The 16,662-nt window shown below is 41.5% G+C and overlaps 1 protein-coding gene and 1 pseudogene across 1 annotated transcript; both read right to left on the bottom strand.

Annotated features, from left to right (window-relative positions):
- Positions 1 to 614: 614 nt before the first annotated feature.
- On the bottom strand, positions 615 to 4,258 carry LOC115772698 (zona pellucida sperm-binding protein 3). Its single transcript, XM_030719092.1, has 8 exons — positions 3,690 to 4,258; positions 3,500 to 3,612; positions 3,316 to 3,422; positions 3,055 to 3,229; positions 2,710 to 2,824; positions 2,560 to 2,639; positions 2,384 to 2,472; positions 615 to 1,234 (listed from the first exon to the last, which is right to left on the bottom strand). Exons 1-8 carry the CDS (start codon positions 4,227 to 4,229, stop codon positions 615 to 617), a joined length of 1,839 nt encoding a protein of 612 aa, XP_030574952.1. The 5' UTR covers positions 4,230 to 4,258.
- Positions 4,259 to 4,644: 386 nt separating this feature from the next.
- On the bottom strand, positions 4,645 to 16,205 carry LOC115772442 (sodium-dependent lysophosphatidylcholine symporter 1-B-like; annotated as a pseudogene).
- Positions 16,206 to 16,662: the final 457 nt, after the last annotated feature.

The following is a 16,662-nucleotide window of genomic DNA, read 5'->3' as shown; positions in this document are numbered from 1 at the left end:
GGCTCATCTGTTTGATCCTCACCTCCCTCACATTATGATAAACATATGAAGAACCACTCTGGGTGGCCTAATGGCAATTTGGAAATAAATCAGAAATAAACCACTGAAGCACAAGATCCAACCTAAAGGGAGCCAACAAAATAAAGTCCAGTTACAATTGTAAATGTTTGTTCCAAAGTGTGGTAGATTTAAAGTATCTTTCTCACAGCCTTTGCCATGTGATGTACTTGGGAATGCTAGCCACTGCACTTTAAAAAAAATTTTAAAAAAATCAGGTGGACACTTCCAATCTTAAAATTTTGGTTTCCATCTGTAAATAGCTCAAGAAATTTCACTGAATATTATTAAATTATTTAACCTTATAAAATTATGTTTACTCTGGCTTGGTGATCTTTCTGAGCTTCAAGTACCATGAATGTTGATCACAGAATAGAAATGCTTTTTAAAGAACAGTTGCCAACCATGTCAGGATGAAGGGTTTAATTCCTTGCATAAAGTCATGAATGACAAGAGGCAGGTAACTGCATTTTCATAGTTTATTGAAATGAGTCAGACTTTGGTTATGCAGAACTCCATTAGTCTTAAGTCAGTGTACTTAATTAACTGATCAAATACTACCTCCAAAAAAAATACCACGTCATCTCCTCGCCATCTTCTACATCCGCCAGACTGTGGTCATTCTTCCACTGCACCTCAGGTTCCATCATCCTCTCCCCCTCATCTTTGCCTGCATGTGTCCTGTTTTCCTCATCTTTAGAGTCAGGTGTCTGTACATCAACTTTTGATAGTGACAACTGCTCTAACTGCACCCTGTGATTAATCATTTCACTTTCCTTTAGATTCAAATGGATCGCTTCCTCTACATCAGAGACCTCATGTTCATGTCTCTCCTCCAAATCCCTTTTTTCATACAGCGATCCCTCTTCCCTCAACTCATTTAAACCCTTCACCTCAGAATCATTCCACTTGCTGGTTAACACCCTCTCCCTAAAGCCAAACTCATCTAAATTAAGTTTTGGCATCACTCCAAGTGCAACTCCACTTTCTTCTTCAGCATCATCATACTTTACTGTATCTACATTTCCCCAGAACATGTTGTGACTCTCATCAGCGTAATGATTTACAGTCTTCTGTTCTTTTCTTATGCTGACCACAGGGAGGCTGACTGGTAGAAACGGGTCCTCTACTGTGTACGGCTGATCGGAGACCAATAATGATGCACTGCTGACGGAACCTTTGAAACAGAAAGAAAAAAAAAATTAGAAAAAATAATATATATATAATTTTTTTTCTTTAAAAGCTGGAATCCCAATTTTATATTTATAAATTATTCAGCTGTAACCTGATCGGAACAAAATGTAGGGGAGTGAAGATGAGGCTGAAATGGCTTTAAAAATAAAAATATGGAGAAACAGAGCAGACGCAGCTTACTGCTGAACCTGTGATATTAGTTACTCAGAGAGCAGCAGATTCCAGGGTGGAGGAAATCAGGTTTTGATCATTTCATTTTCCCTAATAATTGTTCAGTAAACATTTAATGTACTGATGGGCTGTAACAACCTCATTTCTAGGTTCAGAAAATGATTCTGTTCATTCTGGAACAGAAAAACCTGGAATTTCCCCCCATCTCAGGGTTAACAAGCAGGAAGCTAACAGTAGACTTCCCACTTCCTGGAATAGGGCCTAGGAAGTCACTTGTACTAGAATGATGGGAAGGGAAAATTACAGAGGAGGAGAGAAACAGCTTGTGATTGGACAAATGCCACAATTTGTCAAACATGGTCAAACACAACTGAGCCATTAGTGTTTAATGATGTTGTGACTGGTGATGAAGAAGCAGGATGAATTGTGAAGTGTACAGGGCTATACTCTCTGCTCAGATTCAGCCAAATGCTGCAAAACTAATTGGATGGTGCTTCACAGCGCAAATGGATAATGAGCCAAAACATACTGCAAAAGCAACCCAAGAGTTTCTCAAGGCAAAGAAATGGGATATTCTTCAAAGACCAAATCAGTCACCTGATCTCAACCCAGTAGAGTGTGCTTTTCAGTTTCTGAACTCAATGCAGAAACACCCACAAACAAGCAGCAAAAACAATCCATATATTTCAAATATTACTTTATTATCATATTAGTTTGTCCTACTACTTTTGAGCCTCTGAAAGTGGGGGGATTATATATAAAAATGTCTGTAATACCCAAACAGTTAAGGAAAAATGTTAAATATCTGGAATCAAAGCTGAAAGTCTGCACTTCGATTAAATCTTGATTGATTCAAAAACTACTGCAGGGTTGTATAGGAGGTAAAATTACAAGAAAACATGGGTCATTAAACCTAACTGTGTAATCAAAGCTAAAAAAAAAAAAAAAAAGTGTTACAGACCTTCCATCATGGCCCTCCGGGGCTTAGGTGTCACACACTGGGACTCGCAGCATTCACATATGGAGTCATCACCAGTAAGGGCCTTCCACCTGTTATAGCATAGGTATAAATCAATCCCACAGAAACAGCCTTAAAACTCTAAAGTTCTGGTGCTGTAGCATCCTATTAATGCTCACCTGTTGCCTCTGTAGGTGCAGGATTTGTGCACAGGACTTGCATCCTCTGATGTCACAACTAACCTGCAGTGAATACGGACCTAAAACAGAAACAGGATTATGCTGCAGCTTGTTTAGCAGTGTAAACAATCATAGCTGCTCCACTCTCACCTCAGTGTTTGGGTCAGCAGTAAACTGGAAGGCCCGTAAGGAAAGCCTCAGGGTCTTATCTGTCCGTGAAACGAACTGAGAGGCCTTCAGGTCTCGCTTGCTGTCCAGCATACAACTACAGATATGAATGACAACAATATGGACACCATGGGTAAACCCAAGAGACTTTAAATACCTTGCCATCAACACTGAAAGGAACGAGGTTATCCTACTTCATGTGGGCCTACACCACATTTTTATTTCTTGACACAGATCCTACACACAGAAAATGTCTTACATAAAGCCACAAACACACCCTTTGCTCAACATTCAATTTGATCTGGTCACTGTATCTGCAATACATACCCAAAGTTGTCTATGATGGTGTATTTCAAGGATGATTTAGAGCCACTAGATGGGGTTGCATAGCAGCTACTGATGTAGAGTTTTCCTCCAGCAGGGAGGAGAGGGGCAGAAACCTGGATATTAACCTTTTGCCCAAGCTGGTAGACATGGGAGCTGACAGGTCTGCTCCATGAATCTAAGTCAGTTGAATGTGAAGCATCATAGAAAGTCAGTTTAACGTTTGCAAAAGTCTCTACTACTGAATAATGCAGCAACCCGTACCATCCATCAATGTGATCTGGTAGTCCTTGTGACGGCTTTTCAGCCTTTTACGGAAAACTACAGTTTCCCATGTTGGTTGGACAGCCAGCTGGTGTACATGATGGTCCCTGTATAGGATAGACGATCGTAAATACTGACCCCACCTACACACACTGTCTGCGTAAAGCAAATCAACATTTCTAACCTTGGGTAACGGCATTCGATATCTACAGCCATCCGGTGCGCTCTGCTTGGGAATCGTTTTGACGATGGCTCATAATAGAGCACGTATTTATAGACCAGATAACCGTGGGGCATCTGTCAAGAAAAGTCAGAAAAGTTTGTGACGAATACAGATGCAGCCAGAGTGCGGAAGCAAGCGCCACCCATCTTACCTCACGCACTCCATCACACGCTGTCAGGGGATACGTGAAGAGCAGGTCACCGTATGGCCTGAGAAATCCGTTGCTTTTACAGCTGCTGCCTAATACCAGTTCCTCTGCGTCTGCGCCAAGACCGTAAAAAGCTGGTTTGACCCTCAGGACAAAGTCAGATGAGGAACAGGTTACCGAGACGTCTGGGAGATAAGCAAAGTCTGACTGGATCTTTGCCTCAGGCTTCCCTGGACGCATGGGTCCAAGTATCACAGGTGCTGAAGTGGAATAGGACCTTGGGTAACCGCGTTGAGGCGCTGGAGGCGTGCTGGCAGGTAGCCACCGGCTGGATTTTCTGCCTTTCGCTACTGGCAGTTTGATTGGTTTGGTTCTTGGAGCTCCTAGTGTGAAACCCCCTTTCCTTCTCGTAAAGAGAGATTCATACGTGTCCACTGCAGAGCTTAGAAGGCTAAGTGATGAAACGCTCCACAAAATAAAGAGATGCCACTTTGTTTTCATCGCAACAGACGGACATCTGTCCTTCCCTCTTCCCTTTTCCATCCGCGCGTAAAAACGCCGCCGTCACGGCTGGAGGCAATTAGAGGCCATCAGCCGGGAACGCGCTCGCAAAGGGGCAAGTAAAGCTGCGGTCATTTGGTAGATTTGAACCCCTAAAAAAAAAAAAAAAATAGCAATTTTACTTACATTTCTTGTTAAAAACTAATTAAATTAGAAAAGTTAAAATATTTATATGGTTTATTCACTTACAGGAATTTGTTCTTTATACGAAGTTAAAAAGTGTTTTTGCATGTTTCAAAGAAATCAAAACTTTTTTTGCTGGTTTGACAAAGTTTATTCACAAATTTAAAAATCAAATCTCTCCACATGATAATTCATTTCTGTGATTTATAAATTGCTCTTTACAGACAGGCTGGCGGGGGGGGGGGGGGGGGGGGGGGGGGGGGGGGGGGGGGTATTTACAGTTTATAACTATAGCAGCATATATTTACAAGGGCTGGTCTAATATACTCCATTCTGCTGATTCAGTTCAAATGAGAACTGTTCTTTTGAAATCTTTATAGCATCACTTGAGAACTATAGTCATCTGAAATGTGGATTAATGCATCCTGCATATTTCATAATAGAAGTATCTGGGTTAGGGCTGCTGATTTTTTTTTTTTAAATCAGTTATATTTATATCATGACTTCAACTCCGACTTTTCTTAGACAAAAGAAGAAACAAAAACAAATCCACAGTTTAGATTTTTCTCTCCACAGGACTCAGATCATTGGTAATAAATTATTCTTAAACACATGCCTTCATAAGAAAATGATAGTCTCCTAGATAGGCTCCTTAAATAGTTAAATAACACATTCTCACTATCAGGATGTCTCATCATAAATAAAAAGAACTCAAGCTACGATCGACTTTGCTTTATAAGCACAATCAGAAAAGTCTATTAAACCTGATGGAGACTGGCTGATGATATAAAGCAGAAAAAGTGTGATGGAAAATGCTTCTCATTGGCATAAAAAAATCTCAGTTCACCAGAAAAATCTCATTGAAACCAGTTATAGAACATGTGGTTGTAAGGCAATGATTCACATATTTACAAGTGGATCACATTGTCCCACCTTTTCTGCTTTAGAAAATTCAAGTACACTTTTTGAAATGTGCTATATGAAAACAAAAAAGCAGAAAGTGCAGCAAATCTTCATACAACTCCATTTACTGGAATAGTTCCGGCACACCCTTCACAATAAGGGCTGATATTTCCTTCAGAGCAGTCTCTGGCTGGAAAACCTAACATCTATGACATGGCAAAAAGGGTAACATCACAGTCCAGTTTGTATGGTCTGACAGTGTAAACCAGCAAACTGATACCACAAATCCCATTCTGTAACAAAGCTTTCATGATGTAGTGCAATCACACAGGAGACATGACAAAACAGAAGCTTCTATAAATAGGAACGTCTCAGCAAACAATAAAATCATACATCTTTGGAAAAACCGTTTGACTTCTCTTGACTCAGTAATCCTCAATTAAGACTACAGTTCCCAAAAGGATTTGCCATTTATAGAAACCATAGCTGCCAAATGCTAACAAAAATGTGTGTAAGCTTTGTTTAACAAAGCAGTCCTTTGAATTTTCTCATACATATCAGTAACATGTACTGCTGTAGATTCAAGTACAGACAGATCTCAGTGGTGCATTTAAACAAAAAGAAAATCAACAACAACAAAACAGGAATAGAATCTAACCTGGGAGTTTGGCATTACAGTGATGACAATATTATATTGTGTAGGTATACCGTGTAGATCTGTATCTTGCGTATTCTTTTGAGTTTTCATTAACTGGGACACAACTGGACAAAAAATACTTCAAGTGGACACTAGAGGGGGACGTAAAACCTGTGCAATTCACAGTAGCGATCCTGCACACGTTAATGTTGTTTAGTCATTAATGAGTGGTTTGTGGGCCCTCCTCTGTAAGTCCATATAACAGGTGGTCTCTTAGCAGCCTGTGCAAACTTGTAAAGCAGTGGAGGTGTCTGGCTCGTGCTCGGCCGCTAGACGTTGCTCCCACGATCTGAGCTTTCAGATTCAGAATCTGTTTCAGAGTCACTGTTTAAAGGAGAGGAGAACATCCAGAGTCACAACACAGAAGGCGTGAATAACACAAGATTTCATTTGAATTTTAACATCTCGCTACTTTTCACAGAATGCACAAATCCTGGTGCACTGGGATAGAGGAGGAAAGATCAGTGTTAAGTGTATGTGTGTGTGTGTGTAAGCGTCTTACTCCTCACTTACAGCATTGCCTGCAGTAGCCTTCGGTTGTCTTGCCTCCTTTCCTCATCAATGGGGTAGGTCTTCAATATCAACAGTCCGAAGAAAATAAGAAACACTGGCACAGGAGAGACCAGCACCTTCAGGGTTAAACTGACCTCCTTGGGTTGTAAGCAGCCCCCGGTCACATAGCCGGCAAATCTGTGAAAAGAAAGGAAAAAAGTACACAAAGGGAGAAATGTTGAGCAAGATGGTTAGTCAAAGAACTCTAAAGAATTATGTATTACTGATGAACTCCTTAGTTTTAAGGATAAACAAACATTTTTGAGATACTGATTAAAAATCAATAAATCAGATTGATAAAACTTACTTCAAACTGAGGGTAGAGATACCCAGGGAGATTCCAGAGGCAAACTTGATAAAGAACACATAAAAGGAGTAGAAGAGGGCTTCGTGACCACAGATGTCTGGATTTTTAACTTTGAAGTCATCCACTACATCAGGAAGCATTGACCTGTAAGAACAACATCCAGAAAGAAGTTCAACACACAAAAGAAAATCCACATCTGCTAACGGATCCACGGAGGGGTTGTGTGGATAAACTTGTGCTTACCAGGGCAGGAGGAAAGCTGCTGCCACACTCACACCTGCTGCCACTGAGACCAAGTACGAAATAATCAGGTTGCTCTCGACAGAGACAATCAGGATCATGAAGGGAATTGCCCACTGTAGAAAGAGGCAGAAAGATGTCAGAGGATCCATACAAAATGTCAAAAAAAAAGAAAGATCAAGATTTATTGAACACCGTTTCTGTCTTGAAGACTGAATGATGTGTCAAAATAAAAAAGACTGAGCTATAATTTCAGTAATCCATGCTCCACACTACTCACCGAGATGCCAACGTAAGCTGCTTTCTTCTTCCCGAACCGGGTCAGAAACCACTGCCACCACGGGATGGTTAGAGCCCCAGAGAGCTGAAGAAAGTATGACAAAAACGGTCAGTCTCGTTATTCTATGACATGCCATTATATGAGCGCACATGAGAGCACAAGGAAAACATATGCACAGAGTTAAATGGCAGCTAACCGCCTCAGTCAAAATAGATTAAAATATCATATTTAAATGGTTTTTATTCACCCCCATCATGCAGCTGATGCATGTTTATCAGGGTACGGTTATTTTTTTAATCTAGTAATTTAAGATGTGACCTTTTTTTTTTTCTACTGCACTTGCAGGGACGCAACATTCACTGTCCCATCAGTGTGGAGGAAAAGTGAGTTGTAGCTGTATATGGGAGCTGAAGTAAAAAGTAACTGCAGAACAAACAAAAAAAAAAAAGCCAAAGATGCCTTTGAGTTAAGTTAGAGGCAGCACCAAAAACTAAGGATGTTTCATTGGTAAACTCTCCTTCTCACGCATGTTTGTCAAGATTAAACAAATACGAACAAATACGAAGGTGTTCTTATAAAAAGCTTGACTATGCGTTCATGCATTAAAAATGTCTGAATTTTACAATATCAATGTTCACAGCAGACTTATAATAACAGCATTGTTGGACATACTAAATTGTTACAAGAACAAAAACTTTGTTCAGATACTGAGATACTGTTTCAGTAGAGATTCTCAGCAACAAAAAAACATTTGTACTACTTTATGTTCACAACAGATTAATCTTTCAAAACCATATTGTTTTTTTGTTTTTTTATCATAATTTAATCTGCACACACACACCTTGTTGCAAAGCATATGTCAAACCCACTGAGGAAACCTTGAAATTTACTGCTTGGCGTCAAATCTTCTCTGCATTTTTGTAAATTTGAATGTTTTTGCAAGCTGTTACAATGTGAACCATGTAGTTCTGGTGGTAATCAAGAGTGCAAAAAAAATAAATAAATAAATCTGCCCAGATAAGGATAATGACCAAATGGCAACTTCAGGGACTAAAGAAAATGAAGCGAGCAATAAAGTGTAAAAAACTGCAGTTCCTTTAATGGCCACTTGAGGCTAGCTCCAAAAGCGACTGTCTCAAATGCCTAACTTTACAGCAGAAATAAACATGGTTACAGCCTGGTACGAAAATAAATAATAATTTCCCCTAATTTAACTTCTAGCTGATCATATTTGGGCAGCATCTAGTGCTACAAAAGATGATGAGAACATCCATGGAGCTTAAATTCTAAACAGGGCTTCATAAACTAGTGGGCAAAGTCACAGAGGCTATATCCATCTTTTATATACAGTCTATGTTAGATACAAAAATCTGATTTTACTTGTAGGTTTTAGCTTCAGTATATCCTGTCCCGAGTTTTATAAAACTTCCTGGCTGTAACTCTTTGTGATGGACTTTCCTGGATGAGCAGTGATATAATTTGCTACAGCTAACATAAAGAAAATGTGTAAAAAAGTTTTTCCTAAATAAAAAAAGATATTCTCTACAGAAATCATTCAGACTCCTAACTGGGCTTCGCTGAGGACTGTGAGAAATGTGGAAAGTGGAGAAAATACAATGCCCACCACAGAAGGTCAAAGGATAAGGCCACAACATGCTTTCACTGGCTTTTAATCCAACCCTGCAGGGGGGCAGGAAACCTATGACCTCTAGGCCAAAATTGGTCAACCAGTGTTAAATGACCAGACAAAAGCAAGCAGCGGATGGAAGGCCAGAAGCCCAAGGAGTCTCCAAATTTTACTGTGGGCACAACAGTATCTGCTTCGTCTCCAGATATGACACCTAGTGTCCAAACATTTTCCATTCCTCATCAGGGAGAAAGGCAGCAGAGCAGAAAGCAGTGAGAGGAGGGTGCAGCCAATGGTGGCTATTCCCATGATGTCAGTGAAGGGTTGCTGGGACAACAAAAGCTCCACTATGTGCCCTTGATCTTCTACTAACTCAGAGTGAGCGAGTGGGAGGCAAATTCCCAGGAGGTCAAACACAACACCGCCTCTCACCCTGAAAATCTGCCCTTTCAGGCCTCAGTGTCACGTGTCTTCCTCACGTGAGGAAAGTCCTAAGAGGAGAAACTAAAATATCCTGCAGACAGTTTACTCCATGCAGCAAAGTTTGTTTCTGCAGACTGTATGTACACCAAACCCACCCTGATGAGGGCTTTTACGAGAAGAGCACTTGAGTTGAAAACAAACACTCACCATGATGACCAGGAGAATATTCTGAAAGTCCTTTCTGTGGCCTAGAGTGTAGGTGATAAAAAGGGCAAAGTTTCCTTCCAGCAGCTGTAAAAGACAAATAAAGAGTAATTATAAACCAAAATACGGTGTTAAAAAAAATTCCTTTCAATGTGACCATCTCAAATTAAAACAAAATAACATCCAAAAATCAAACAGCGTTACCATGAAAGCCAGTGAAGTGAAGAGGAAGCCAAAGACCAGTTTCATGTAAGGTCCATGGCTCATGACCAACCACAGGCCCTGACGAAAGGTGAGCGGCACTGACTTTTCCCGCCCGCTCTCTGGAATCCAACATGAAGGAGAGAACAAAGAAAGCAGCTGAAAATTTGTCTTGTTAGGAATGTAATGAAGAAAAAAAAAAGCTTTTATGATGAGAGAATCTGGTATTTGTCTTTTAAATATCTTGCAGCACTTGCTAGAATGTGGTCGCCGCACCATCGCCATCTCATAAATTTATCTTTTTGAATACTTTGAGAGCTGAGAAGGCCAAGAAAAACTGAACAGAGTTATAAAAATGTTTTTTTTTAATAGCTTGAGGCCAAGTTGAGTCTTTATCCTGCTTTAAATGTTGCCTGCACTGGATAAGTCAGTCTTGTCGTCTCACGGATTCTTACCTTTTTGTTCCTTCACACCCAAAAACAAGACTGCAGCACACAGGACATAGATGATGCATATGACCCCCGAAGCAATCAAGTAAGCTTGTTTCTGAGGACAGAAAATAACAAAAATTTGCTTGAACCAACACTCATGCATTAAAAAGCTGGAAATATCTTTTATCTGACCGTGGGAAAAAAAAAAAAAAAAAACTCAGTAGACTCACCGTCTCATCCAGTGAGACTACGGTCATGTTAACATTGGATGAGTTTATACTGTAAGGGATATCAGACTCAGTGTGACATTTGGAGGTGCCACCTACTATCTGCCCCTGGATTGCAGTGCCCAGCACTGTGCCCAGCACCTCCACCATCATTCCTGAGAGCAACACAAGAATAAAGGTCAGCGCATGAATGACAACACATGTGAAACCAGTTTAAAAATTGCACAGCATGGCTGTCGTACTGTAGGCAGTAGCAGAATCCCGTTCTTTCTGGTCCTTGCTGATGAACATGGTGAGGGCTGAATACGGCACATGGAAGCACTGCAAATGTACAAAAGCACAATGTTAGATGTTTGCACATCAGAGGACAAATGGGAAATAAAAACCGTGTATCAACATGTGTTACTAACCGTCTGCATTGACTGGAAAAGGCAGTAAAACACCAGGTACCAAATGACATTCCCTTGGCCAAACGGAGGCACGTACCAGATCAGCAAGTAAGTCAGCACTGCAAACGGGGTGGATAAAATGATCCTGAGAAGAGAGGAGTGGACACAGGTCAATAAAATCAATTTAGAACTGAACAAAGACTGAATATTTTTTTTCTTATCTTTGTTTAATTTTTTGCTCAGTATCCACTGTTTCCATCCTTTAAGAGTGTGTCTTCTTCCCACTGCTACTATAGCATAACCCCCTTCATTTCCCTCTCTTGCAGTCACTTTTTTTTCCTACTTTCTCTTTTATGCTTTGTGAATAATCCCCCTAATCCTGCATTGTCAGAGCTTTTGTGTGGAAAAAGGGCTCAGTCAGTGGTGCTGGCTGGCCCGGTGGTGAGGCCGCTTTGACCCACCTCATTCCCACCACACTCATCCCCGACATCCTCCTCAGCTGTGCGCTCGAGCTGACCTCAGTGTCAGCCCTCAGTCAGAGAAACTGGTACCACTACAGACAGCTGTGCAGCTAAAAGTCTCAGCTTTTAAATGAGGAAATCAAACGTTTTTGCTTGTTAACGTTTCTTCCCGGAACTGTTATAGTAATTAGATGAAGGATTAGTGGTAAAATTAAAGAGAATTTATGAAGAAAACTGCAGCTTTTATTTATATCACATGAATTTCACGACACTTTTTAGCCCAAATAATGACAGCAGCCATCAGGTGAAGGTCTAAGTTTATAAAGGGCTGCAGCTGGCTGCGTAAACATGAGCTATTTTTGTAAAATGGTTGCAAATATTGAAATAAATATTGCTGCCTCTGGTTTGTTTCTGAGCTGTCATGCATGAGTTAAAAGCAGATTTTCCCTGAGGGAGGTAACACTAAGCACAGGGAAGGTTGTTTTTTTTTTTTTCTTTTGGGGGGGGGGGGGGGGGGGGGGGCTTTTGGAGCAAATGTGTCACTCCTGCACTCACACGTGGTCACATGAAATCCCCCTGCTCCCCTTCCACTCGTGACTCACATGGGGAATTAAAAAAAAGAACTCAGGATTTCTTTTCATGTCTGAGTGAATTAGGTTAATGAGAGCTAATAATGACTGTTTTGGCTCAATGATTACAGGTCGCCGGTCCTTTGTCACAGCTGAAGGTCACTAAGACCATAATTATAATTTTTTATAAAATAGTGAGGCACACCGGCCTCACTATTTTAACCAAGCATGCTTTCTGACCGCAGGTAACCTCTTTATACTTCTGCAAAATCCCTCCAAAAAATCCAGGAAATCAAACACGCACACAGAGGGAAACACAATCCTATTGGTTTGAAGCTGATGGTGTGTTGTGGGTTGGACCAATCACAGCAAAAACCAGCAACTTCCCCCTCCCCCTCACTTCCTTCTTACTACAACATTATGGCTCACGCACAGCTGGCTGTTTCACTCACTCCACCCAAGATGTGGCTGAGGTATTATGTGTGTGTGTGTGTGTGTGGGGGGGGGGGGGGGGGGGGGGGGGGGGGGGGGGGGGGGGGGGTGGTTGTAAAATATTTATTCTGCTCTTTTGCAGATTACATCATAGCCTTTAGAGATTTCTGCAACCAAATATGTTTGTAACATTGTAAAAAATATCTGCCATGTTTCCCTGTGACACGAAAGTCAAGGTCGCCCTTCTTTAGGCGGGGATACCTTGACAAGTTGCCAGCTATGTCACAAGGATCCCACATGCACAATAGAGTCCATATGCAGATGTATGTATAATTTAATCATCAACAGCAGTGTATCAACTAAACCATGGGAAAAGATGCTGGTGGGTAAACAGGTTTATTGGCAATGCAAAAAAGGCTTTGGGCATTTTCATTTATTTGAGTTTTGCAAATGTTTTATGGGGAAGGAAAAGCAGAGGGCACATTCTGTACATGAACCTCTCCCAGCTGTCCAATGAATTTCTCACCGAGCCAAGTGTTACTTTCCTACAGGGCTGCCAAACTCATTTTAGTTCAGGGACACACGTGCTGACCTGAGGTGGGCCAGACTTTTAAAATCGCGTCTTTGTCAGCAAGAAGACTTACAGTATTACAAATTCTCACAACCGCTCTTATGACACAATCCAGTCTTTCCCACATATAAACACAGGTATGCTTACAGCCACCTAAATATATCTGATGACTCATTTGAATATTTCTTTTTTGTTTTTATCTGTCTTGAGAACGACTCCCTCACTCTTAAAGTTCGATTGCTGTTAACCAGGTATCTCATCTGTCATTATCCCTATTGGCTGGGGTGCTGTCCAGCTTGCTGCTGTATCAGTTCTCAATATAATTCAAGTGCTTCCCTAAAAAGGATCTCATCTCGGGGCTGCACCCAAACTTGGACTGCAGCTGATGATGGTAGCCCTCCTTCTACTCTAGAGATCTGCAGCTGGTTAGAGGGCCACTCTGATCAGAGCCTGTGCTTTAGTGGATACTTCAGCCACTGTCACCCTTAAGCTTTAGTCTGATTCCTGCTGTGTGTATGATACAGTACATATTTAGACTGCGTTCTTGCACTCTTACCATTTACTCCTCCTTAGTCGCTGCTTCAAACCTGTTGCCATGGCTACTGCTCCTGAGCTGCTTTTTTTCCCCAGCATTTCTCCATCCTTACTCAAATTATATCAGCTCATTGCAGCATTATCCTAATATCATTCAGTACCCAGATACCTACCAGGGCATCATGCGGCCGATTCTTGTACTTCTACTCCGGCTCACTAGGAAACCCACGGTTGGATCTGTGATGGCATCCCAGGCCCTTCCCACGAACAGGATGATGGAGCATAGAAGGGGTCCAGCTAGAGGAAGGACATGGAGGGGGGGGGGGGGGGGGGGGGGTGTCAGTTTTGAGACCGAAACAATGAGGAAGGCAAAGACTACCTCATATGGCTCTGCTGGAGAGTAGCTCAAAAGAGCTGTGACAGCAGGCTTTGTAGCTGCTTAGAGTACAACAGCAGGAAAATGCACAACATTGTCACTTCTTTTATAACAATGTAGCATTCAAAGCCTCTCCAGTTATCTCATACTCTGAGCTGAATGGCCTTTCTTTGCGTTCCTACTGTGTCCAGCAGAAAAGTCTAATTTGCTAATTTGGTAACAAAGCAAACAGCGGGAGTCCAGGTTAATGCGCTTGACCGGAGACAGTTTGACTGATACGAGGCTGAGAAGAGAGCACACAAAACACACACTTTGACCCTGAGTTTATAACTTGTGTATGTTCTGCAAACAAATTAACTTTATCAGTGTCAGTGGCTGATATTTGGCTGCTGTGTCACATCAGTTTTTAATGTAAAAAAAAACTATGTGATAAAGAGCTAAAAGACTTTTTCGAACAGAGAAAAAAGAACCCAAAGTCAAACAAAAGTGGCATCAATTTCAAGCCCAGAATTTTGCAACTGGTGCAGCGCTATGTACAAATGAGACTGAAGTGTCCGAATTCACTTTTGTGTCATCAGTCAGCTCTTGTCAATTACCTGTGCCACATCGAGGAGGTAGATCTGGAGAAAGAAACCAAGAGCAGTGCCTGTGATCTGGTAGGGAGCCCCACCAAAGGCATAGCAGAGTTTACTGAACACAGACAGACGATTTCTCTGGGTCTTCAGCTGGAAGAGAAGAACAGAGGAGATGTGCAGTGATGTTAGTGCATTGGACTGTAAACATGGGTAAATGCAATATTCCACTGGGAAGCTATAAATTAAGGTATAATTATGTAGGTGGTGGTCTGCTACATGATTATTGGGTCCATCTCCTCCTTTTCTGCCTTCAGTCTTTAATTTATCACAATTTTCTGATCCAAGTACCCCCACCCATCCCTCTATCCAACTCTGCGTTACAGCCTGTAAAAGCCACACAAAACTACGAGGTTACTTTAGGTCACACTCACCGAAACCACATCACCACAGCACAGCCATTGGCTCTGGCAATAGTACGTTAGAGGTAGTGTGACACTTTATGCTGACTAGCTAGCAGCCTGCAGAGAGAATAGTGTCTTATCAGCCAATAACCTGTGTAGATGTGATGATGTCAGCAAGAGGGAGCTTACACACCCTGATTCACAACCATCACAGACACAAAAGCAGAAAGCACCTCTTATAGGAGGCAAATTGCAACCTTATCAACAGGCAACAGTCCCCAATATTCTCTCTGGGCAGAAACCTCAGAGCACATGGCTGGATGATGTACGACTAAAAATAAACTGAGACTAAATAAAGACTGGTAGCCTTCATAGACCTTAATGAACTGTAAGGAGAGATCACTACAGTGTTTCCCAGAGTAGAAAAGGACCGGACTGAAAACCTAATGCTTAAAATAACAATATACATTTTGAACCAGTGTGCTATATAACAAAATGCTGCTTTTATTCATCTGGCAATCTAAAAACCAAAAGACACTGAATTTAAATCCACAACTAAAGAGGCACACCCTTCAGATTATTGTTTAAAACCGGTTTTTCAAAGCTTTCTTTTAAAGCTAAACTCTATTGTGGGTGAAATGTGATCACACAGCAGAGGTGGAAGATACTGATGGCTGAAGTGCAGCCTGCCCGTACTGTCTCACACGAAATACCACCACTGTGCGAGATTTTTCTTTTTTGTTTTTGTTCAGGATTTAATTAAACATATGGACTCAATTTAACCAAATATGGCTCAGAAATCGTGCCTGATGGGGCAGCTCTGAAATAGAATCACGCCACGTTTCTGCACCTCTATCAGCACTGCGTTGCTATATTTGAATGAGAAATAAAATGCCAACTTTAATTAGGATGGCCGGTCCCTTTAAAGCCGGCACGCCAGCCGCACGCCAGCCCGGACAGATGAACGCGGACCGGGTGAAATTCAAACCTCCAGGGCAGGAAAAGACGCAAAACTCAGAGGGTGTGAGGTTTTGAATGCCGAGAGGAAGTAACGAGCCTATCTGATCAAATGTTACTTTGAATCCAGGCGCCTTTTTACACACCTGAATTGGAAAAAGGAGGCGAATCGTAGGTCCTACTCATCATTATAACACCCCCTTCTTAAATGAGACGGGCAGATAAACGTTACACTTACCTTCGCTGTCTTGATCTCCGCATTTAGTGGTTTGACTGACAGTAGTGTCGCCGCGTACTGCTCGGCGCCCTCTCCACGTGCCATTATTCACTCAGGTAGATGATTTTATCCTCAGATATCGTGATATGTATTCCTTAGTGTCAGCGTCAGAAGAATAAAGTGCAATCACAGTGCTCACAGGGGTGGTGCTCAGTGTTTCTGACTTCAAGCGCTCGTGCTCTCTTTTTTTGGCCACCTCATTCATTCCAATCACTACACTACGTGGGCTACGTCAGGAGTGCACGTCACAATCGGATGTTCCTCAGCAGACTCCACCGTCCGATGTTTTTTTTGTTTTTTTTTTCCCCCTCATCATTTTAATGAACATCAGCGAAAGTATTAAGTTTTGGCCTCTTTGTCTTTTCAGAAGTTTTCTTTGTGTTTTAAAATCAATACAATTTCTACCTTCAGTGGATGCAGGCTGTGCGAAGAAGTCAGAGGAAAAACCTCACAGTTAATTGGAAGCCAAAAGCAACGTGACCAACTTTCTAACCTGTTCTTTGCAATGATGCCTTTGCAAAGTTACGCTGTTTGTTATATGTGCTGTTATTTGGGTGTTTTTCTTCATTTTATTTTGAAGGATGTAAAATTTGGAAACCACTACACTCGTAAAACAGGTTGGGGCTGATAAGGGGCTCATCCGGTGTGGAATTACATC

Source organism: Archocentrus centrarchus, chromosome 22 (genome assembly GCF_007364275.1).
Source record: "Archocentrus centrarchus isolate MPI-CPG fArcCen1 chromosome 22, fArcCen1, whole genome shotgun sequence".
Lineage (NCBI taxonomy): Eukaryota > Metazoa > Chordata > Actinopteri > Cichliformes > Cichlidae > Archocentrus > Archocentrus centrarchus.
This window is presented reverse-complemented; position numbering and strand designations above follow the sequence as displayed.

What these genes read in the sequence shown, in the direction of transcription:
- LOC115772698 (XM_030719092.1), bottom strand. Translation starts at nt 4,229, where the DNA reads ATGGAAAAGGGAAGAGGGAAGGACAGATGTCCGTCTGTTGCGATGAAA. An exon ending in CCAGATCACATTGATGGATG is followed by an intron (nt 3,230 to 3,315) that starts GTACGGGTTGCT and finishes CAACTGACTTAG; the next exon opens with ATTCATGGAGCAGACCTGTC. An exon ending in CCGGAGGGCCATGATGGAAG is followed by an intron (nt 1,235 to 2,383) that starts GTCTGTAACACT and finishes TCTGTTTCAAAG; the next exon opens with GTTCCGTCAGCAGTGCATCA.